This window comes from Dinoponera quadriceps, unplaced genomic scaffold, assembly GCF_001313825.1.
Source record: "Dinoponera quadriceps isolate SergipeBrazil2010 unplaced genomic scaffold, ASM131382v1 scaffold316, whole genome shotgun sequence".
In the NCBI taxonomy this organism is placed as follows: Eukaryota; Metazoa; Arthropoda; class Insecta; order Hymenoptera; family Formicidae; genus Dinoponera; species Dinoponera quadriceps.
This window is the reverse complement of record NW_014554530.1, coordinates 1,700,458-1,722,862: the sequence shown is the minus strand read 5'-3', so window position 1 is coordinate 1,722,862 and position 22,405 is coordinate 1,700,458. Positions and strand designations below refer to the sequence as shown.

Sequence of the window (22,405 nt, the reverse complement as noted above, 5' to 3'; positions counted from 1 at the left end):
AGGTATCATTTATTATGAGCTCTTACCATCAGGCAAGACGATCGATTCAACTGTATATTGCTCCCAATTAACGAAATTGAATCAAGCAATACGTTCGAAACGTCCAGAATTGGCAAATCGAAAAGGAGTCGTCTTCCACCACGACAATGCCAGACCCGATACTTCATTAACTACTCGGAACAAATTGTTAAGGCTTGGCTGGGATGTTTTGCCTCACCCTCCTTATTCACCGGACCTGGCACCCTCTGATTATCATTTGTTCCGGTCGCTGCAAAATTCTCTGAACGGGAAAAACTTTGCCAATAATGAAGCTGTTAAAACGCAACTGGATCAGTTTTTTGCCGGTAAACCTCAGACGTTTTATGAATGTGGGATTATGAAATTGGTAAAAAGATGGCAAGAAGTCATAGAAAAGAATGGTCAATACATTATTGATTAGTATATATTTTGTATATTAAATAAATTGTATTTTATACCAGTCAAAAAAACCGAACGAACTTATTTGTCAACCCAATATTAATTTAAGTATTAATAACTAGAAAAACTCAAATTTCTCTTAGGTCTCGTCCAGAACAAGAGCTGTAGTGACGGAATAATTTCAAAGTTTATATTCTAAACCTTGCATAGAGATCTTTTTATAATTTATAATTAATAAAATCTGTTGTCCCAAGTATGATGATAAATTAGCATTTAAAAGTAACTTTTTATTTCGTTGTCTGAATGTATATTATAGAAAAAATAAGCATAAAAAATGAAAAAATAATGTATCGTCGTGTCCGGGACGGTCGAATTATTGCTCGGATTCAGCAGTTTGGAGCCGATGGAGGGATGGCGATATCAAAGAGACGAATGATGAAATAAAAATGGTTTATTCAATATTTGATCGTACTTATTTCCGATTAGGACCTCATCCTTGGTTCGCTCCGGTCGAAACATCCTCGACGGCGTTTCGGCTCGTTCGAGAGAATAAAATAATGTGCGATTATAACATCCACCCCCTTTGGAAAAAGAAAATGGAGTTTTCGTCGAAACGGCGAACGACGTTTCGTTTACATACATAATTTTCCTCGGTAACAATGTTATAGTTTTAGAATCGTTTATTCTTATATTTCTATGTACAGATTTTTTCCCGTTTATAGTATTAATTACAATCTAATTGTTTATTCTATTCGCATATATTATATTATGTCATCGCGCAGGTATGGCCGGTATATTTCGTTGGAATCACGGTGGTATCGAGAATCTTCACTGTATATATATATATATTGTTCGGAATCATTCTCGTGATTCCCGCCGACGGCAGGAATTCGATCCGGCGCGATATGAACGGGAATGTAAGGCGAGTCCACAATCAAGGAACCATACGAACGATGCACGAAACGACGAGCGCAATTTCATTATCAGTCTCTGTGCACTATATACAACATTCGTGCAACAAGTGACCGCGTTCGCTGCAGCGCGGCCGACGGATAGAGCAAGCATCCATCGTACAATAAGCAACGAGATCAAGAACAGTACAATGAACACGTGATGCGAGAAGCTATGATGCATCCCGGTGACCGGGGTTGCAGCTTACGACAAGCAATCGTAAGAAGAACGCATGATACTCCGCAATCTATGGGCTAGGACTGACTCACCGGTTGTGCCCAAATAAAGCAATTTTTTTCGGGATCACTTGATCTCGTGGTGATAGGTGATTGGCAGGCTAACACACGCGACACGCGGTGCACATGATATGTACCTGTCGTGGAGCTCCGATGATTCAGCGTCTCGCAAGTCTCACATGACTCGAGGCACAGCAACATCAACATCACGAGGTTGAATCATTCAACTTATAATTGTTCTTCATCTCTTGTTGCTGAACGACTTACGAATTTTGTTATTTTTCTTAACGTAATTCCATGTTTTCTTTTAAAATTTAATATTGACTAGCTTTAAATGAAAGATGTATGTGCTTAATTGATATTATTATTAATTAACATGACAGAATGATATTATTTTTATATCAGATATGATGTACGTGCTTCTTTGATGTTATTAATTAAGCTGACAGAGCGATATCATTTTTATATCAAGTTATCATGTCAGTCAATAATAATATGATGCATAAGTGTGATATAGGATACACGTCTGACGTATAAACGTGATATTACTATCAGGTATCTAAATGACATAAAACTTGCAATAATTTCAATATAAAATATAACCTGCAAGAATAACGATTAATTCAAGTGCAAAAAATCGCCCAAATGTTACAAGTGGATTCTGCGAACGCTTTTAATATGCTAATTATTTTTTTCCAAATTTCAAATATTCCGGAANAATGATATCATTCTGTTAGATTAATTAATGATATCAATCAAGCATGTACGTGATACTTGAAATAAAAATTATGTTGCTCTATCATTTAATAATAATATCAAAGAAGCACGTATATCATACCTGATATAAAAATGACAACAAATTTTCAAAAATATAAAAATATAAATATAAAAATGAAACAAATTTTCAACAATTTCTTAAATAGCATTTTTTTTTAAATATTATTGACGTGAATAAATAGAAGTAATTTTATTATAAAACTTTTGTATAAAACATTTTTTGATATCTTGAATAGTTCTTCAGATATCACGAAAAAAGCTTAAAACTGCTTTACATATAGGGGGTGATTTCATCTCTTAAAACCGTTTTTAGCAACTGATATTTTTTTTAATTCATCTATTTATGTAAATGTGTTGTTGTGTTAAAAAGAACTATATGATTTAATTAAAAAAAATGAAGTTGATCTTGAAATGACATTGAATTATTGATTATACAACGATGCTAAGGTCACCAACTTATGTCCCCTTCCAAACGCTACAATTTTTGTCTAAAACTTTTTTTTATTAATTGCTTCGTTTTCAACATATTCTACTGTTTCCACACTTTTGGTAAACCTTGTATACTATATACAGACTATATCCCATTTTAATCAACGCACTTGAATTTCTGTGATAATGAGAATTATCGTGTTTACTGACCACCTACATTTGTAAAATTCATAACGAATTCAAATATGTTGAAGTTATGACTCAGAGGCTGTATGAATATACACTGGAAGGATATTCAGTTTATATCCGGTTAATTAATTTTCGATGATTTTGAGTCATAAATCACTGAACACTGACTTTCACAAAAGATAAGGTTTTTAAATTAACGTATATCCTCTTTGAAATTCTGCAATCTAAACAAGAGTGCATTTTGTTATCTTATTTTCGCAGAAATTCAAGTGCATTTGAATTGATTAAAGCGGAACATTTTTTATGTTCTCATTTGTAGATATTATATTATATTCCGAAGTACTCACAGATCTCAGAATATTGTACGAATAATATTGATGATATTATTGAGTTGATTGTTATCCTTAATAATTGTTATGTTCCACATCCAGACGACTCGAAAAAATTATTCTCTACTATATATTTCATGCATTGGAATATTAAATTTCTCTCATGTTGTATAGAACGTGAGAGTAACTTTTGTAGTAATGTGTTATAATGCCTAGTTAAATTTTTTTGCTGTTTTTTATCTTCCACTTTCTGACTTTTCTTATGATTCTGTTTATCTTGACGTTTAGGATGTCGAGATGTTTCGTTGACTATTGTCTGACGACTCGATTTATTCTTCCTTGTATTTGTGCAAGATTGCGCATTATTTGAAATTTCTTCATGAACTGTAATATTTTTTTCTACTATTTTATGATCCTGGAGATCCTCCATTTTGATATTTTTTATTGGTGCTTCTTCGGGAGAACTATCTAAAATTGAAATCAATGTTTTAGATTTTCTATATTCTATTTGAAAATTTTATCTGAAATTTTCTATTTGAAAAAATAATAACATTAAAAACCGACAATCGATAATAAACGAGATGGCAAAAAAAATATATAGGACATTTATATTTTATAAATTTAACGACAGTTTAGGAAAAAATCGACTATAGTGACCCATTTTAGACAATAGTGAATTTTTTAGTGACTTGCCAAGAAAAAGTGACAAAAGGTGATTTAAATGACTGTAATATGGAAAAACCTGAAAATCGCCTCCAAGAGATGGCAGCAATTTTAATTTTATGAATAGCACCTCTTATTTTTTACATATCTTCAAAAAACATTTGAAGAGCTTTCCAGATCCATAGATTAATAGTACTTCCAGTAAAAAAAAAAAATAATATCTTACAGAAGTATTTTCCTTAAAAAATTATGATGGCGATGATAATATGCGATTCAAAAAAGAATTTTTTTCTGGATCTCGAAAATGATTTTGTGCCTCTTGAAGACGATGGTTTTTTGGGAGTGATTTAACAAGCTATATTATTGCTTTTTCGAGTTACTATCATTTTTATAAGGAAAATGTTTCTGTAAAACACCTTTTTCTTTCTAAAAGGCTTCATATATAGCGCGGCCCATACAATATTAACACGTTCGCAACCAGAGTCTGAGAAGAAAATCTTGCACCATAGCCCAGAGTATTTTTTGTTAGAATATGTCTCCAATTAACATGGGTCTTTTTAGGATATATTTATAACAGAAAAATGTAATTATCTCTAGACCAAGAACATCCTACATCTATTTTATTGTTTTTTAGCTCAACAATACTGTTCATTTCCAAATTTATTGTAATATGTTATCATAAACCGCACATCTGCGACGGTGGGCTCAAATACAAGAATCGGGGCGCCGCATATATGCGGCAGTGGTAGCGAACGTATTAAGAAGGACAAAATTTGTTTATATTTACCTTCTTCGCTTTCATAATTCGCTACTAAAGATGGTACAGACAAATTAGCAAGTTTGGGCTTTACAGATGTTTGTAATAAATCATCATCCTCGTCCGAAATATCGTATTTTTCCTCGCCCGAATTATTTTCCATATCTGAGTCTTCCACATCTGTTTGTGCAGTTTCTTCGTCGAGGCACGCTTTACTCGAATATTCCTCTCTTAAAATTTCTGTAAAACATTAATGAAATTTTTAGTAGAAAATAAATTTTATTCGATATCTTATGTATGAAAGGAAAAATTAAAACTTAACACAAATTAAACTGTATTAAATTGACATAAATTGATATAAATAATATATAAAATAAAAATACATTAACATAATTATACAACTTACTTGTTCCAGGAAATGAACGTACGCCTCTGTATGATTCGTCTACATGAGAATCATTAACAGTTTCTTGTGCTAATCGTCTGTGTGCTTTGCGTTTTTTTCCACGCGTATTCATCGTTTTTGTCGTTTTGAAGGTATGCAGGTCTTGCTTGATTATCTCTCCTCTTTTGAATTTCTCTATATCCTCTACTTCACGTAACTTAATGTTACTTTTGGTAGGAAACCTCCTGTTTTAGCAAGAATAAAATAAAATTGCATGTATATTAACATTATAAATACATAATGGAATATTCAATTTAATCTTAACAAATGTTCAACTTAAGCATACTAAAATCCAGATGTTTTTATTATAGTTATATCAAAATATAAAGATATTCGAAAGAAATACGAAAAACAAAAACGTTCAATATTAATATAGTGTGCTTATTTCTAGTGTCCAGTGAGTAAGCGACAATCGATGGTAAACGAGACGGCAAAAAAATATATATAGGACGTTTATATTTTAGAAGTTTAACAACAGTTCAGAAAAAGAAGTGACTATAGTGATCCATTTTGAACCATTTTGGGTAGTGAATTTTTTTAGTAACTTGCCAAGAAAAAGCGACAAAATGTAATTTAAATAACTAAATGACAGCGCTTATTATATACTTACTTTTTCCGTTCTTCTGTCCATTTCTTTGCATCTCCCTCTTCTGACAAGTCTTTCATACTCGCATATAAACCGGTACTATGTTGCATACGAATATGCTTCTCAACAAGCAGGGGATGTGCTGAAAACTTACATCCGTCGATACCGCAAAAGCTGTGTGTACTTTTATGTTCAGCTAGGGCATCCTCAGACGAAAAATCTCTGTCGCATATTGCGCAATAGTACAGTGTATCTTCAACGGCATTAATTTCGTCCGTTTCATTATCTCCTTCGTTATCTGGGTGCGGATGAGTCTAAAAATTGTGTTATTAATAAAATAACAAAACAATAATATAAAAAAACCCTAGAACTGCTACGAGAGAGGAATTATGAAACCTACCCGAAAGATGGAAGACTATTGTACAACGTATTACAGATTAAAATTATTTTTAACTAGAAGAAAATCTTCCACTTGAATTTTGCTTGAAAATCCACGCGGACTTTCCGGACAACCCAACACAACAAAACTCAAGGATGAAGAAAACAAGTTTGAATCAGTCGATAAACAGCTAACTGTGCGCGCGTATGATTGAGCGAACGAATGAGTGAATACAAATACATACTCCGAGCTTGTCGACCTTCGTGTTGTTCACCGCCTGAACGTTACTATTATTATCAGCCGCGAATCTGGATGTCGTCTGCATCGGCGGCGATATCTTCCTATTCCAAAGTCGCAGCCCCATCGGGTAACGCGGTTCTGTGACACCACGTGGTACCATCGGCGGCATAAAACCGGGCATCATAAGTCCGAATGCTTTACCGGGTACCGGGATGTACGGTGGCATGCTAATTGGTGCAAAGTTTCGTGGTCGCGCAAGTGATGATTCCAATCTCGTCGCACCGAGCGGCAGATTGTTCATCGGCGGCGGCATTCTCGGGACAGACGACACTGATCTGTCGCTGAATCTGGGAGGTGGTAAATGTTGCATATCGGGTGTTCGGCCTCCTGAGGATTGTTCACTTGTCGATCGGTTTTCTATTATTACTCCGACTTCCGGAAGAAATTTCCCCTTGCTTCGTTCGCGAGAGGAGTTATAAGTCAGAACTGCGTTCTTCGCGAACAAACAAACGGAAACTTATCCCTTCTTCTCTGTGTTGTTTGTAGTTTATTCTTTGTTTCTTTAGTATTAGTTTTGCTTTTCCAGCTTACGACTGTTACAGTTTATTGAACCATTTGACACATTTTCCCATATTGTCTTAGATAAATGGGCCAATTACATAGAGTTCCATGTTCTGAAATGTTCACAAAACGTTTAATTTGACTTTCAGATTAGTGCTGCGCCGTTCGTAGATTTATTTACGACGTTTTATGAATATTCCAGCGCACTTTTTCAGGGAGAGGAACGAAAATGCCGCTTCTCCATAGGAATTTTTTTAGGCGTGGATGAACGATTAGTTTAGATTAGAGGAAGGTTTAGGTGAGAATAGAGTAAGAGAAGTTATAGAAAATTCGAGAATTTCATAGAACTGTGGAGATAAATTGTATCGGTATACGCGTTCAAATAAATATACCTACAAAATAATATTTGTAGTCGATTCAGCATATTTATAAAATACTCCGAACATTCCTTTTGTTCGAACAATTTGAACATGCCACAAGAATTTTTAGCATACGTTTTCCAGCTTTTGATATCGTTAACCAAGTATAACTGCAATGAGAGAGGAATTTTAATTGAATGTTGTAGTCAACTGCCAATTATACGGGTTTTAATTAACTTAATTTATGGTAATCGTCACTTAAATAAGTGATATCTTTAGCTTTATTTTTTTCTTTATTATTATGAAATAAAATACGAGAGCTTTATAATTACAAAAAAAAATTTTATTCCAAATTACAAAAGGTAAAAAGATGGGTCTATATGTAACATAAAAATGTCTAAATATAACATAAAAAAACTATGAATATGTTCATATAAAAATTACTATAAAATGTATTACTATAAAAGTATTAGTAATAGTAACTTGAGATATTTTTTAAAAGAAATGCGATATAAAATACCAAATTATCTATTTTTTTAACAAAAAAGGCGAAGTTCACACACTCACCTTTGCAAATAGAACTATATAAAAGGAAATATTATTATTTAAAAAATCCCTTTAAAAGGCATGAAATCAGATAGCATTTTTATCATAAAGCACAAGTTTTTAGCTACATTTTGAGCTATCACTGTTTTCTGAAGCATGTTTCTATCGAAAGATATAACTCACGCAGAAGTATTAAAACGCCTGTTTCAACAACTTTGATACTGTTTTCGATTTGCCGACTCGATCCGACTCGGGCAGCGTTTTGATAATCTTCGCATATTGCAATCTATAGTTCATATATTTTAGTTACAGTTACGTATATTATAGTATGCAATATAATAACGAATACTGAAATGCTGCCCGAATTTGGTCAATAAATCGAAAACGCTGTAAGATGTTCTCAAAAACTGGGCATGAAAAAATTCAGAAAAAAAAAATTTACCAGAAATGACTTAATAGAACTTAGGGCAGAATAAAGGTATAATGTAGTTCACCAATATTATTAATGAAGATTTAAATTTTCTACTTACAGATATTCTTTGTAACACGCATTCTAATTCCAACCAAAAACACGTATATCAGCACGAGGTTACGAGCCACACTGGTGAAAACAGTAAGAGTTGCGTCCAAAAATACACACTGTGTACGTCATATATATGTAATACTACATATGGCTGAAGCGGTAGTTTTTCGATAAGCGGGAGTGAAGCCTACACTGAAGGATAGAAGATGGATTCTTATTGGCTGTATAAGAAAAAGAGGGAGATGTGTTCAATAATTGTTAAAGCGTGGCAACAAAATGTAAGCAGATTTATTAAAAGAACTGAGTAATTGATAATTAATAAAAAAAATATATATTTTTATTATCGTGACAGAGTCCTCGTATTATACGAACAGATGTGTCTAGTGTTGTGCATACAGTGCGGATTCCCGAACGCAACTTCAACGTGGTTCAGTATTGTAACGTCCGGACTTATTTTGGAACATTAATAATATATTAGTACAGATCGGAGGCCGACTTGTCTGATTTCAGACATCACTAGGTTAGATATTCACTAGGTATAGATATTTTATCCCTATGTTACTAGATGTAAGTACGTGCGCATATGTATATTCGCGCACGTTAAATATTATAATTAAAATTATAACGCCGAAGAAACGACGTGTCGTTAGAGAGTCTTAAAATCGATGGATCAACTATAGACAAGAGAAACTGTAATCTCTCAATGCGATAAGGCATCCCGTTGCTAACATAAACAGGAGCAAGAAACCTAAATCCAAACACCATTCTAATTCCAACCAAAAACACGTATATCAGCACGAGGTTACGAGCCACACTGGTGAAAACAGTAAGACCGTAAGCTCAAGACCGATAACAGTAAGCTCAAGACCGATGCGGCGATATCGACGCGGTGACATCATACCGATGGAATAAATTTCTTCCATCTCCACGACTCCAGCAGCCAACCAGAAAACGACTCTCAGCGACGAAGCAACGTATAAAAACGAGCGCATTCGTCGAGAAGGCGATTATTTTCTCATAATTAGTCTCTGATACTTGTGTATTTATATACTTTGGGATATATTAGTCGTAAAATCCGACTGTGTAGCAATTATTTTTGTCTACCCCCCATTTCTCAAACGTTGCGAAATCGAAATTGGAATCGCGGACCGCATCATTCCGCGCAGCGCCGGAACATCCGAGACCGAGCCAGGAGAACGAGCGGCTCTGATTTCTCACCAGATTCATCGATCGTTTCGCCAGACTTCGGAGACCCAGGGTAAACTTGGTGAAAAGCAGATTAACCCAAAAGCGGAGTCATCACTCTGTTGACCGTTCACGTAAGTCACTGATTTTACTACTTTCAAGTTTCCCTATATAGTTATCTATCGTGGACGTAACAATATGCTTCGTGTGAGATTGGGTACGTTCCACATAACAATCGCAACACCCAAATCGCCCTTCGCACCGTTCCACTTAACGCCCGCGGCGTTCATTATATACTGTTGTAACTAATTTTATAACTAGCTTTTAACGTCCACACGCCCGCTTAAAGCCAGCGGCATACGATGTTTGTTTTCGTGTTGGATAGAAATACTGCGTTCTGATTGGTGCATTTCCAAAAATGGATGACAATACACCAATCAAAGCGCAGTATTTCCATCCGGTAAGCAATCCAGCACGAAAACAAGCAGTTTTGTTGGCTTTAGACGCCACTGTCAACTTTAACTTCCCGCGGTAGAAACTTATAGATAGCCGAGTCTTAATGTATGTTCAATCTGTCTATCTGGACAGGTAGAAAGTAATCAAATTTTAACATCAAATTTTTTTTTAATTATTTTAATAAAATCATTATTTTACAACAAATTTATTTATTTTTTGCTTCACGAAGAGCCTTTCGCTCTTCTGCTCTCTTCTTTTGAGCTTTTGGTTTGAGATTATGTTTTTTAGCAAAACGCTGATTTCTAAGAAATTTCAAGTCCATCTGAAAGAGATACACATAAAAAATTAGTAATAATATTCATAAATAAAATTCATTATGCAATAAGTATTTAAATTATATTAACCATAGTAAATCCACAGATATATATCTCCTTAAGAGTTTCGTAACACGAAACTTATATTCTTACTTAACGTTTATATTCAATAGAATAAATTCAGACACTTTGATGTAACAAAAATAAAGCAAAATAAAAAGAAATGCTTCACACAAAAGTTGTAAAGTATGGAGGTGGAATCAATAAGTCAAGGTCATTTTAAGGTTAACTTCATTTTTTTTCTTAATAAAATTAAAAATTAATTTATTGTTTCTATGGTATTATATGTAGTTGCTTTAGTACAAATTGATTGTTCATTCTGGATATAAAAATATTAGGATGAGATCATCAAAAAGTGAATACTTTGTAAGATATTTTACTTTATATTTTCATATTTTTCAATACGAGATATAAAATATCTCATAAAGTATTCATTTTTCGATAATATTATCTTAACACCTGTAAATATGTAGAATGAAAGAAGGTAGAATCGTTGCTGTGAGCAAATATAGAAAAAATTTGAAAAAATAGTATTTTACAGAATGAACCGAAAAATCGACTTGTATTAAAAAAAAAAACTGATTCCATGAAAAATATGAAGTTGATCTTGAACTGATCTTCTATTGACAATAAACAAAGTTAAAGTCACCAAAATATGTCCCCCTTCAAACCTTACAACTTTTGTCTGAAACATATCTTTATTTTTATTATATTAAAGTGTCTCGATTTAAATGCCTCACCCTGTGTATGTCTCTCACACACACACACACACACACACACACACACACACACACACACACACTTAACTCATTCAAATATTATTTGAATAAATATAGATAGAATAAATAAATATAAAAAGAGCACATTATTATGCGACCTTAATAAATATGAAAACATAATTTTAGTAATGAATTACTAAAAAAAAAAAAAAACGAATTCTATTCTGTATGAATTACGTTACAAACCTTATTAATAAAATATATACACGTGTACAGGATGTTACATCACATATGATCTATTACGACACCTACTCATTCACGATGCAAATCTGTTGAAATTATGATAATTAGGAACGGTATAATTTCATTAGAAAGATGTGCGAGTAACTATATCGATAAATCTGAAATTACTACGTGCATCTTTGGACAGGTAACCCATCATATGTTGACGCAACATCCTGTACATATATAACCAAAATATCCCATTTAATACTACGAAAAATATACATATACTTAAATAAATAGAATGATAAAACATCTTAGTATGAAACTTACACCAAGTGTAGACTCATGCCTGTATCTCTTCGGCTTTTTGATGCCATTACGGTGAGCTTTACGGTCTAAAGAAAAATAATAAACATTTTTATATAAAGAAACAAGAACAAATATAAAACTTTTAATGTTTTATTTAAAACAAGGTATATTCCATTAAATTTTATGGAAGATCTTGAAAATTTAGAAAATTGCCTATTTTGTTCAGCGCACAATTTTAAAACATAGTTTTCAAATTTGGTTACTGGTAATAAATTATTGTAATATCATAAACTTACTCTGGTTGTGATTTGTGTGATTTTTTGACTTCGCCATTCTTAGAAATTATCCACTTCAATCTGTAACAATATCTCAGGATATACTAACAGTGTACCGTAGATTGGTTATTAAGGTTATATAAATTGTCAACGAGAATATCTCCGAAATTTTCATTAACAATAACAAGCAAATATATCGAATTAATATTATATCCAATAAGAAAACTATAATTTTAAAAACACCTCGTTATTACAGTAGATTAAATGGATTTTTAACTAAGAATTACTAAACCTAGAATATTGACGCACAAGCTCTTCGTACCGGAAGTAAAAAGAAACTCCACAAGGCGTGTATCGATGTAAGCGTCAGATATTAATGGTTCAGTTTCCACCGAAATTTTCAAACCAGAGTTGCGTTCAGGAATCTACACGGTGGATGTGTTCATTCGCAACAGATACCAATCAACCATCTGGTGCATAATTTATCTGTTTTTTATATCTAATTTTTTGTCTAGTTACGCATGGTAATTGCGGGTTAATTTTGAATTTTTAATTCGACTTTTTTAATTCAACTTTAAAGCAGAACTGCTCGATTTGTTTACATCCTTTAGCATCCCAATCTAAATGACTGCCGACACGGACAGAAGCCTGCATCGAATGTAGAAGCTTCGAATACGAACACGAATCCTTCGTGTGCAGAAAGTATCGCAATCAATGGTGTTGGAGACCTTTAGGCCGTTTATAACCATAATTGAGAAGAAGAAAAAACGCGTATGATGGGTTAAAAGGTTAGACAATCTTAATTGATGTAGTACTTTCAATAAATGTAAGTAAATGTATACTAATAATATCTAGATATGATTGCTGTAAAAACTAATTGGACAAATTAATTTATTAATCGATTTGTAGATGTATATTGCAAATGTGGGAACAATAGGAGATTTTTTTTTGCAATAAGTGCGCTAGGCACCTGCGTTGGAACGACCTGTCGTCGGTTCTACGTCATTCGTTTCACATCACCGCGTCTCGGTTTCCGACTCGCCGGTAACTGCGGGACTCACTGTGTCCGAATTATTACCGTGACTGGTCCGCGCAGCAACCCATGTCCGTTGTTCTGTACCGCGCCGCACAATATATTGCATTTGAATTCCGTATGCTAATTTTGAAACAATTTTTTAATTAGTTTTTGCAGTATTCTGCCTTCATTGTACGCAATAAGCAAATTGACCAATAACAACGAATTATTCTTGGATTGTAAAAAAATAGTCGATTATAGTCAATCATTTTCTGTTCAATTTATTTACTGTTTACATTTACCTTTTTATGTGTGTTCTTATTACTTTGTATTTTTATATCATGATCATGATTATATAATTACGTGTCAATATATGGTTGCACAACAGACATTAGAGATGCTTGGTTCTATAGAAGTCGCAGACACCTCGATGAAACCAAAAAGGATTTTGTTATTCAGTGGCAAAAGGAAGTCCGGGAAAGATTATATTACCGACATCTTATGTAAAAGGTATTTACAATACATATTTAAAAGATAAATTAAATCACATATATATAATATTTATTGGGTTGTCCAAGAAGTTTGGATGAGTTTCTCAAGTCAAAAAAATGTTTTCCTAGTATCACAATTCCACTGCGTTGCTGGTTATTGCAATAATCAACTTTGCTATTCGTATCTGCTATTGTCACTTTGAAACCAGGGAGAAGTCCTATGATCTCTTATCTCATAGGTCAGTTATGGCAAATTCAAGAATACTAATAACCGCGAATAAAATTTTCTTCTTTAAGCAAAATTCGTGAACAGCGTGGACGATCCACATTGAATTGTCGCAAAATTATCACAAATTGCTGTGAATACACGTCATGAATGAGGAAGAGCCAATATGTAGTATAACCCCAGTTTTAGAAAAGTTAAATTGAAGTTGTATCTATCGAAAGTGCTTACTTTTTTCGCAAAAATTTACACACTCTGCACATGTTTCTATCATTGTTTCTCAGACTAAAAAGCAATTTTCGTGAAATCCAGGCTTGGTCCACAAAAATGTACGATTATACGATTATCAGGACCTATAAAAACTCACTGGGCCAAGTTACTGAATCTTGATCTCGATCAATTGTTAGGAAGTGGAAAATATAAGGAAGAATATCGTATTAAAATGGCCGAATGGGGAGAGAGTATGAGAGCAAAAGACAGTGGCTATTTTTGTCGTGCTGCAATAGATATGTACAAAGGTATGTCATGTAGAGAAGAAACAATCCACCTTAAGTGATGCAACACAAGCTCGACCATTTTTAAAACAACCTCATTTTTTGTCATTTATATTATACCTATATGTTAATAGTCTAAAACTATCAATATTTTATTTTTACTCGCTTAGCGTTTGCTTAGCTATAAAAATAACGCTCGTATATGAGAGAAATTTCTCTATCTTAATGTTTTATAGCACAGGACAAACCAGTATGGATAGTAAGCGATGTTAGAAGAAAAACTGACATTCAGTGGTTTATAAAAAATTATGGAGATGTATGTAAAACTATTCGTTTAATTTGTTCCGAGGAAGTTAGAAAAAAGCGTGGCTGGGTTCATACATTAGGTATAACAGATCAAATAAAATTGTATCAAGCAATTATAGCATAATAACATTGAAAAGATTTACAGCTTCTTTTTATTAAATTTCAGGTATAGATGATGCGGAAGGAGAATGCGATTTGGACGATGTCAGTACGTGGGATGTCTTATTGAAGAATAATGTTGACAGTGATATAGAAACTATACTGCAACAATTGCTAGATCTAGTTGACTAGTATAAATTTTGTTAAACATATAAAGTATTAAGATTTTTTTTTTTTTCATATAAAGTATGACATTCCACAATTTTTCATTTTTTTTATATAAAAAAATATATCTAGTATTATTTGTATTGTATTGGAGGAGGGGTAATTTTTATAGTTGCTATGTAACTAAAAAAACTTTTTGAAGTTTTGTATGTTATTTATATTTACTTATATATATAAATATTTTTCATGCTATATTATTGCAAATCGTGTATGCACACTTTATGGTTTATATAATCCCTACTTTTGACACTAAATTAAATTAACAAATTTCAAAATCTTTTTTATGTAAACATAAGTTGTATACAAAAAGAATGGAAAACTTCGCATATTATAGGTTCATTCTTGATATTATGAACTCTTACGCTTATAACGCCATAATTTATATGATAGTTAATGTTCATATTATTTTATAAAAACCTTCTTGCGTTGCATACCATTTCCCTAGTTATTTCGCTCGCGATTTTATCGCCGGTAAATGGTTTAAGTACCTTGACCGAAATTAGGGCCACATGTTGCGTCAATATAAAGAGACTCTCGGTCGCTGATTTGCATCGCCGACTTACAGGTACGTTCGGGACGAAAGCAACCCTATAAGTCATCTCTAAATTGGGCTGACAAATTCTTCGTGCGGTTTATTCCCCAGACCTTGCCCCCTCAGATTATCATCTGCCCCGGTCACTGCAGCGTCATTGATTACCATTTCAAATTTTCCGAGATGGTCGAAAAAAGCATTAATGATTTTATCGCTTCAAAAACTGCCATCTTTTTTTCGACAGGGGATTTGCCTGAAAGATGGCAGAAGTAAATGTCGCAAATAATAGGAACTATTTCTAGGATCGACTCGTAATTCGTTTTTTTGTAAATAAATATCAAATTTATGTAAAAAAGGCATGGAATTTATTTGTACATCTAATATTTCCCTATTGTGTACGGCAAATCGACCAACGGTATCCATATTCTGACTAAAAGTATTCTATAATTACCCAGTGAATATTGGCGAGAGCGAGAGTTCTTTAACACGTCAGGTGCGGCTATACGAGGTCTTGTTCCCGAAACTGAAGAGGCACATGAAAGGACGACGCTACGCTACGATTGAGGAGATAAAGACGGCATCGAAGGAGGAGCTGAACAAGATCACAAAAAATGATTTTTTGAAGTGCTTCGAGGATTGGAAAAAACGTTGGCACAAGTGTATAATATCTGATGGGGATTACTTTGAAGGAGACAAAATAGATATTCATGAATAAATAAATAATTTTTGAAAAAACACAAAATTCGCGATACTTTTTGAACAGACCTCGTATATAAAAATCCGACCCCTGTGGCGGCATATTTTCTTTTTTTACTTTAACTCAAATATACTTAAAAACAACACGCCATAGAGAAAGAACGTCCAGTTCGAACTAAAGGTTGAGCTCGCACTTAACGTGTTAAGATGGCCTTTTGAAGACCTCAATAAAATCTTTTAAAAAAGCTGTTTATGATGTCTCACACGTGGAACGTGGTGTTCATTAAGTCTGCGGGTCACGGTGCTTGTAACCCATTGTTCCGCATTTCTAACTTCCATTAGATCTCTCATAGATTCTCTATATAATATCTCTATTTATATAAATGTTATATAAATAAGCTATAGATTATTAGATGTTTTGTGGAGTTTATATGGATGACATTCAAATGTTAAACGGAAATTTTATAAATTCTTTACACGTAATCATCTATTAACCGTAATAATGAAAATTAAAAAATTTGTAACGGTTCACCTCCTTCCGTGGCCGGTAGGACTCGCTGGATACCAGAATTCGGGTTGTGGTTAGATGTGGAAGACGGTAACACGAAATGTCTGGTGCTTCTGTGCGGGAAGAGCCCTGGTCTTGTTTATTAAAATCTTTATTATGCACGAGTCGATATGAGAGTATGCCTGTGAGGTTAATAGGGCAACGTTAGTCGCTAATCGGCCAGATTTTCCAAAATTTTTTTATAAAATTGAAGTTGAATAAATCATTTTGTGAAATTTTAATTTTTTCTATCAAATTATATGATTTTGCAAAAAAAATTACGATTTCAAAAATAATATGAATTATTCAAAACTTTTCAAAAAAACTTTAATTTTTTTTGAAAAAAAAATGGAAAATATAATTTTACTATAAAAGGTCCATTTCTGTATGAAAAATATGAGACCAGAGAAAATTAAAGAAAAAAAAACATTTTCTGTATTTTATTTCATATTTTTTCGGAAAACTTAAAATTATTCTGAAAATCTGTGATTTTTTTAACGAATATGAAGTAGTAAAAAAAATTTCTAAATTTTTTTAAGAAATTCTAAAAAATATCTTACTTTCTCTAAAAAGATCCATTTCTAGAGAAAATGAGAAATTTTTAGAAAAATAATTTTCCAGTGTCCAAAAGGAAAGCAGCCTATATTAAATTCTTTTCTTAAATCTGCCTTAAATTTTGAGATGAATTGGCCTTGAATCGAAACACATTCGCATCGACAAGGCATATCGAACTTTCGTTTTTTGTGCGGTTCGTATAACTTTTCGTATTATTTGAATATATTTTTTCTACATTTCTTCGAACTTTTCGACTCTGTACTCGTTAAATAATTGATAATGAAACGAAATGTAGCTTATATCTCTCGGAAAATATAAATTACATCCTGGTGACAGTGTTATAAAAGCAGTTCGATTTTCTTCGGTGGAATTTCGTTTTAGTAAGGTTATTGTATGCAGAAATCTTAACATTTAGTTGCGACAATGCCGCGGAATATGATGGATATGGTAAATTAATAATTAGTAATTATATGGTAAATTAATGCTCTATGTTTAAGTAAAATTAAATATTTAACATTCTAGCTGCATTCTCTTTGATCGTTTACCCGCTGTATCATTTTATCTTCCTCTGTCTTTTACTGAATAATAAAGATAGAATGACGCTTACAGTGCATGAACGTCCAAAGAGAATGCGGTCTTTGTCGTAACTATATGATTTATTTTAGGAAACTATGGAGTTATACAAAAAAATACCCGCAAGAATATATAAAGATAGTAGCTATCTGTGTTCTAACTGTGATTTTGATTGTGAGGAAATACATGATAGTGCGGCAGGTAAAAAGAAAATGGAAAATTATGAGAGGCATTGTCCTTCATGTTATTGTCCATTTGACAGACGAAGACTTTCTCTATCTGATAGATCAAGGCAAATATATTTTTTCAATAGTTCTTATTATATCTTATTGCTTACAATATCAGGAATACGTACGCACACACATATATTTTTACAAATGAGATTGTTGATAATTAATAATTAAATAATGATAACTAACTGAGTTGATTTTTGTCCTGAAGAACTTGGGGAAATATCACGGCTATGCTAAATCAGTACGAAGGTATTTGCGCAAACCCAAATAATCTGTCAATCAAGAAGTCGCAAAGTAGTCCTTTATCGCAGAAAGTGTGCTGGAATGATTATCAAATGAGTACCCGTCTTCGTTATCCGAAAAGATTGCCGCAAATTCGTCAGCCACGCAGGAGAGATTACGATAAGTATTTTCCAAGTGTATTTAGGGGGGACATGGTGAACTCGGATCTTGCCAATGAAGATGTCGAAATATGTTCCAAGTACGTAGAATCAATACCCACGAAGAGTACGCTAAAGAAGCATAGTGATTGCAGAAAATTTGAGGTGGTATGTGTGCTTTTTGATATGTACAAAATTTAATTGGTATTTAATTTTTAATGAAAGGAATCAGAAAGAATATTAATCGCTTCGTCTTCTTTTTTAACCTTTCAAACATATTTTAGGGGACGCCGGACGAGCAAGAATATTCCGATACTGGCAATGAAGTATTAATGAATTACGCTCAAAAAGTTTATCAGTTCAATAAGTCATACGCATCGAATTGCAAATCGCGTTATTGCATTGGTAGAGACAGTAAATATGTCACGGAGACAAAAATCGAAGGAGATGCCGATCGTCGGCAAAACGAACACGATTACCAGAAAAAGAAGAAAGCTGATCAAACGCTTGGAGATTTTGAGAAACAAAAGTACCACAAAGCGCCCGTGATCATTGAGGACAATGAGAAAAACCACAGACGGAAATTCGATGTCGAGAAAACGATGAAACCGAAAATTCCTGATGACGACTCTCATTGCACAACGAGCAAGTCATTCGTGCCAGTCAAAGAATCAATTGATAAATCTGATATTGATAAAGCAAGGGAAATTATATCCGACGGACCTGCGCATTTAGCAAAGCTGGATCTTTATAGCACAAAAAGTTATATTCTGGAATCAATCGATCATATGCTCGGCACTATGAGCAACGTGAAAGTATATACATAGGATGTCTCAAGATTTTGCAGCCAAACTTCGTTAATATGTTATGTGTTGAAGAGCGAAAGAGAGGGAGATGGAGAGAGAGAAATAAAAAATATTACATAGATCTAAGACTTCAAAAACTGTAATAATAATATGAAATAGGAGCAAAATGATAACGGTTTGTCTCTTAGTATGTACACAGATAAGAAAATCAGAAATTAATGTAACCACCGAAATAGCACACGATATATTATGGACGTTCTGTGAACGTCTTATGGATATTCTTAAGACATCCTAAGGACGTCCACAGGGCATCTGTGCTGTTTGGGCAATTGCTGTTGATAGTAGCTTCAACATTCGCAATACAAAAGCTGTAAGTGATAATACAAAAGTAGCAAGTGATATTAATGCCTAAAGCATCTAACTACGTGTAGGAAAATACCTACCCGTTTGTAACATTTGTTTATTTCTCTATAATTCTAAAAACATACTAACGAAGTTTGGTTGAAAAATCCTGGAACATTTTATATACACGTATATCCGTAGATATAAGAACATCTGGACGGAACACCACCCGCGGGGGTGAACCAGGAAAGATGGAAGAGAATGAATGTCTGTTGTAACGGATATGAGGGATCAGGACAGCCGATAATTTCACGGAATATGATCTTGACTGTTCCCATTGCAATTTTGTTTTATTCTTTCAACTATTATTATTTTTACAGCTTTCAGCACAACTGACATATTGTATATATGTTATTAATATATTCATTATATTAACCATTATTAACGAGTTCGATCGCTAAAAGCTGCTAAACATAATCATTGAAATCAAAAGGTACATCAAATCATTTCATCATCAAAGAGGTTATATCGCATTTATATATTTCATATGTAGCAACTTTTAATGCGCATTAATCCGGTGTAGTGCGGAGAACCGAATTCGTTAGATATAAATCACTTTGTATATAATTTATTCATGTAACAAATATATTCGTAAACATATCAACACAAGTCCAACAATCGGAACTTGTTAGATTGATATCCGAAATGAAAAATGTGGAATCGTTTCAACGTCTAGATTAACGTCGGATAATGCTGCGCAATGTGAAAACAGATGCAAGAGGACAATGCACAATGAAAAATTAAATGAATCAATGCTATGCATACACAGTTTCCGATAGGTTGGAAGTCTATTGCCTGTATTATTCTCCGTTGCCTATAGTTTTTCATTATGTATAAATCTGAGGTATCAAGATTGCTGTGGCGATGATTCATCAGACTTCATTCTCCGCATCCATAAAAGTAGTTTATGTTCCGTCCAGATATTCTCACGTCCATGCGCACATCCACGATGTTTTATGTGATATGTGAAACCTATTGTTGGTTTCGGTGTTAGTGAAATAAGCAATAAAACTTGTAGAAATTGATTTCAATGATTCAAGGATGATTTTGATCCTAGTATCTGTGAATGTAGCGGAACTTTTGTGTGTAAATGTGACAACAAAGTTCTGCAATCATTTCTCAATGAAAATTCGGTGCAAAAGGGACTTGAAAAATAATTGAAAATTACTTAAGATATCGTTGTATATTTACCCAAGAAGTACAGAAGCATAGAAAATGTATTCCGCTAAATTCAACGTTGAAAATAAATTGTACCGCTTAAATATATTGCGATATATTTTTTTGTACCATCGTTAAAAAGTATGTTTAATTTTGCGTTTAAATGCATTACTATTATATAATTGGTCTAAACCTAAAATAAATAACGAGATATTCAAAGAAACGAAGATATTAAATCTTCAACTTCTTGTTACTCTTTGTTTCCTTGAATATCTCGTTATCTATCAGGCTAATTAACGGTAAACATTTAAACGCAAAATTAAACGTACTTTCTAACGATGACACACAAATTATAACATTCTTTAAAATTATATAACATTATAACATTATTAAAAAAAAAACGAAGCGGACCTTGAAATCTCCGAAGCACCTCCATTTATAAAAAAAAAAATGTGTACATTGTGTGATGATCCCCTCGAAGTTATACAACTTTTGTATATAACAATTTCTCGTACAACGTATAATTGACAAGTTTTTTGAGATGATGCATATACTTCAATGATATATATTTTACTGAATTTATTAGTTTTAATACATGCCTTTTATCGTTTGTTAACAGAATCTTGCGCTACAGCAAGAACAAACAGATGGAAAAATGATCGAAAAGATGACTCGTGAATTTCAAGAGAATGGATGGCAATTATTGTTAAATGCTTTGACAATTCATCAAAACTCGACGGATTCTGATAAGAGGACTGTTCGCTTAGAATGTCTGAATCATATTCAGCAGGAGCTCGTCAAACTCTATGCTCTTGAGTCGATTTTGGATAATTGTCCACCTGCGGCTAAACAACAATCTTCGTCAAGTCACAATATACCATGTAGCGAAGAACGGTAATAATCACACCAATCACTAGAACAGATCGCAAATTCTTGAGCCTACAAGGAATCTGCAAGTGTTTATTTCACATGTGCCTAAGTAGCGAAATAAATTTCGAGGATCTAGGCAGTGGCATAGGTTTCGAAAATAAATGTGTGTTACAGATTATCTCTTGCGAGAATATTGTAAGACACAATAATTGCAAAGACGAACGTTATTGCACATTATAAAACTATAGTTCGCAAAAAGTATTTAAACAGATATTAATAAAACACCTACATATATATTTATACCGATTTAAGATAAACATATAAAATTTTACAAAAGCATCTATATTCTTTTGAATTTTTCTCCGAAGTATGTATAATTTATATGTTATTATCTATGGAAAGACTACGAAATTAACGTTAAGGCTCACACGATTTGATTTTCGAAATTTGATCAGTAGCAATAGCTCTTTATTGTTTAAATGTTTTAAATACATCAGAGTACATAACTACTCGTCTACCTTCGTCCCGTTTTCAAGCTAAACAAGGTATGTGTAATATTAAATTGTTTCCATTCGGTACATAGGTCTTCTTGCGATAAGAAGTGCGCATGAACTCATTATAATAATTTACATTTCAGGCTCCGCATTGCTACGCATGTATACTCCATATACATACATACATGTATATATATATACATGTATGTATTATATACGGGATGTAAACCAATTCGTGCTCTCTATTTACACAGTGCTATTTCTTGTGGAAACTTGAGTCGAAAAGTTCTAAGCCAGTGCTCGGCGTTACTTTCATGCAACTGATGGCGCTTTGCCTCAGAACCGTTGACATCATAATATCTATGAGGCGCTTAGC

General features: G+C 33.2%; 4 protein-coding genes across 12 annotated transcripts; 2 read left to right on the top strand and 2 right to left on the bottom strand.

Annotated features, from left to right (window-relative positions):
- Nucleotides 1–2,568: 2,568 nt before the first annotated feature.
- On the bottom strand, nt 2,569–8,570 carry LOC106751933 (nuclear fragile X mental retardation-interacting protein 1). 2 transcript variants are annotated; one of them, XM_014633224.1, is made up of 8 exons: nt 8,395–8,570; nt 8,048–8,150; nt 7,356–7,488; nt 6,403–7,072; nt 5,804–6,093; nt 5,155–5,378; nt 4,779–4,988; nt 2,569–3,796 (listed from the first exon to the last, which is right to left on the bottom strand). In XM_014633224.1, exons 4-8 carry the CDS (start codon nt 6,766–6,768, stop codon nt 3,414–3,416), a joined length of 1,473 nt encoding a protein of 490 aa, XP_014488710.1. In that variant the 5' UTR covers nt 6,769–7,072; nt 7,356–7,488; nt 8,048–8,150; nt 8,395–8,570; the 3' UTR covers nt 2,569–3,413. The 2 variants fall into 2 exon arrangements, with proteins under 2 accessions (XP_014488710.1, XP_014488709.1); XM_014633223.1 differs by lacking the exon at nt 8,048–8,150.
- A 1,606-nt stretch (nt 8,571–10,176) lies between these two features.
- LOC106751929 (60S ribosomal protein L29-1) lies at nt 10,177–12,273 on the bottom strand. 2 transcript variants are annotated; one of them, XM_014633218.1, is made up of 4 exons: nt 12,223–12,273; nt 11,952–12,011; nt 11,677–11,741; nt 10,177–10,350 (listed from the first exon to the last, which is right to left on the bottom strand). In XM_014633218.1, exons 2-4 carry the CDS (start codon nt 11,986–11,988, stop codon nt 10,234–10,236), a joined length of 219 nt encoding a protein of 72 aa, XP_014488704.1. In that variant the 5' UTR covers nt 11,989–12,011; nt 12,223–12,273; the 3' UTR covers nt 10,177–10,233. The 2 variants fall into 2 exon arrangements, with proteins under 2 accessions (XP_014488704.1, XP_014488705.1); XM_014633219.1 differs by having other exon boundaries at nt 12,174–12,244.
- Nucleotides 12,274–12,421: 148 nt separating this feature from the next.
- On the top strand, nt 12,422–14,975 carry LOC106751928 (phosphomevalonate kinase). Of its 7 annotated transcripts, XM_014633211.1 has the most exons (7): nt 12,422–12,454; nt 12,542–12,756; nt 12,840–13,081; nt 13,359–13,455; nt 13,972–14,177; nt 14,390–14,539; nt 14,626–14,975. In XM_014633211.1, exons 3-7 carry the CDS (start codon nt 13,033–13,035, stop codon nt 14,748–14,750), a joined length of 627 nt encoding a protein of 208 aa, XP_014488697.1. In that variant the 5' UTR covers nt 12,422–12,454; nt 12,542–12,756; nt 12,840–13,032; the 3' UTR covers nt 14,751–14,975. The 7 variants fall into 7 exon arrangements, with proteins under 7 accessions (XP_014488697.1, XP_014488698.1, XP_014488696.1 ...); XM_014633212.1 differs by lacking the exon at nt 12,422–12,454 and having other exon boundaries at nt 12,485–12,718; XM_014633210.1 differs by lacking the exon at nt 12,422–12,454 and having other exon boundaries at nt 12,485–12,756.
- A 2,561-nt stretch (nt 14,976–17,536) lies between these two features.
- LOC106751836 lies at nt 17,537–21,662 on the top strand. The gene is made up of 5 exons (XM_014633028.1): nt 17,537–17,560; nt 17,779–17,978; nt 18,128–18,467; nt 18,584–19,114; nt 21,285–21,662. The coding sequence occupies exons 1-5, from the start codon at nt 17,537–17,539 to the stop codon at nt 21,561–21,563; spliced, it is 1,374 nt and encodes a 457-aa protein (XP_014488514.1). The 3' UTR covers nt 21,564–21,662.
- The last annotated feature ends 743 nt before the right edge of the window (nt 21,663–22,405 follow it).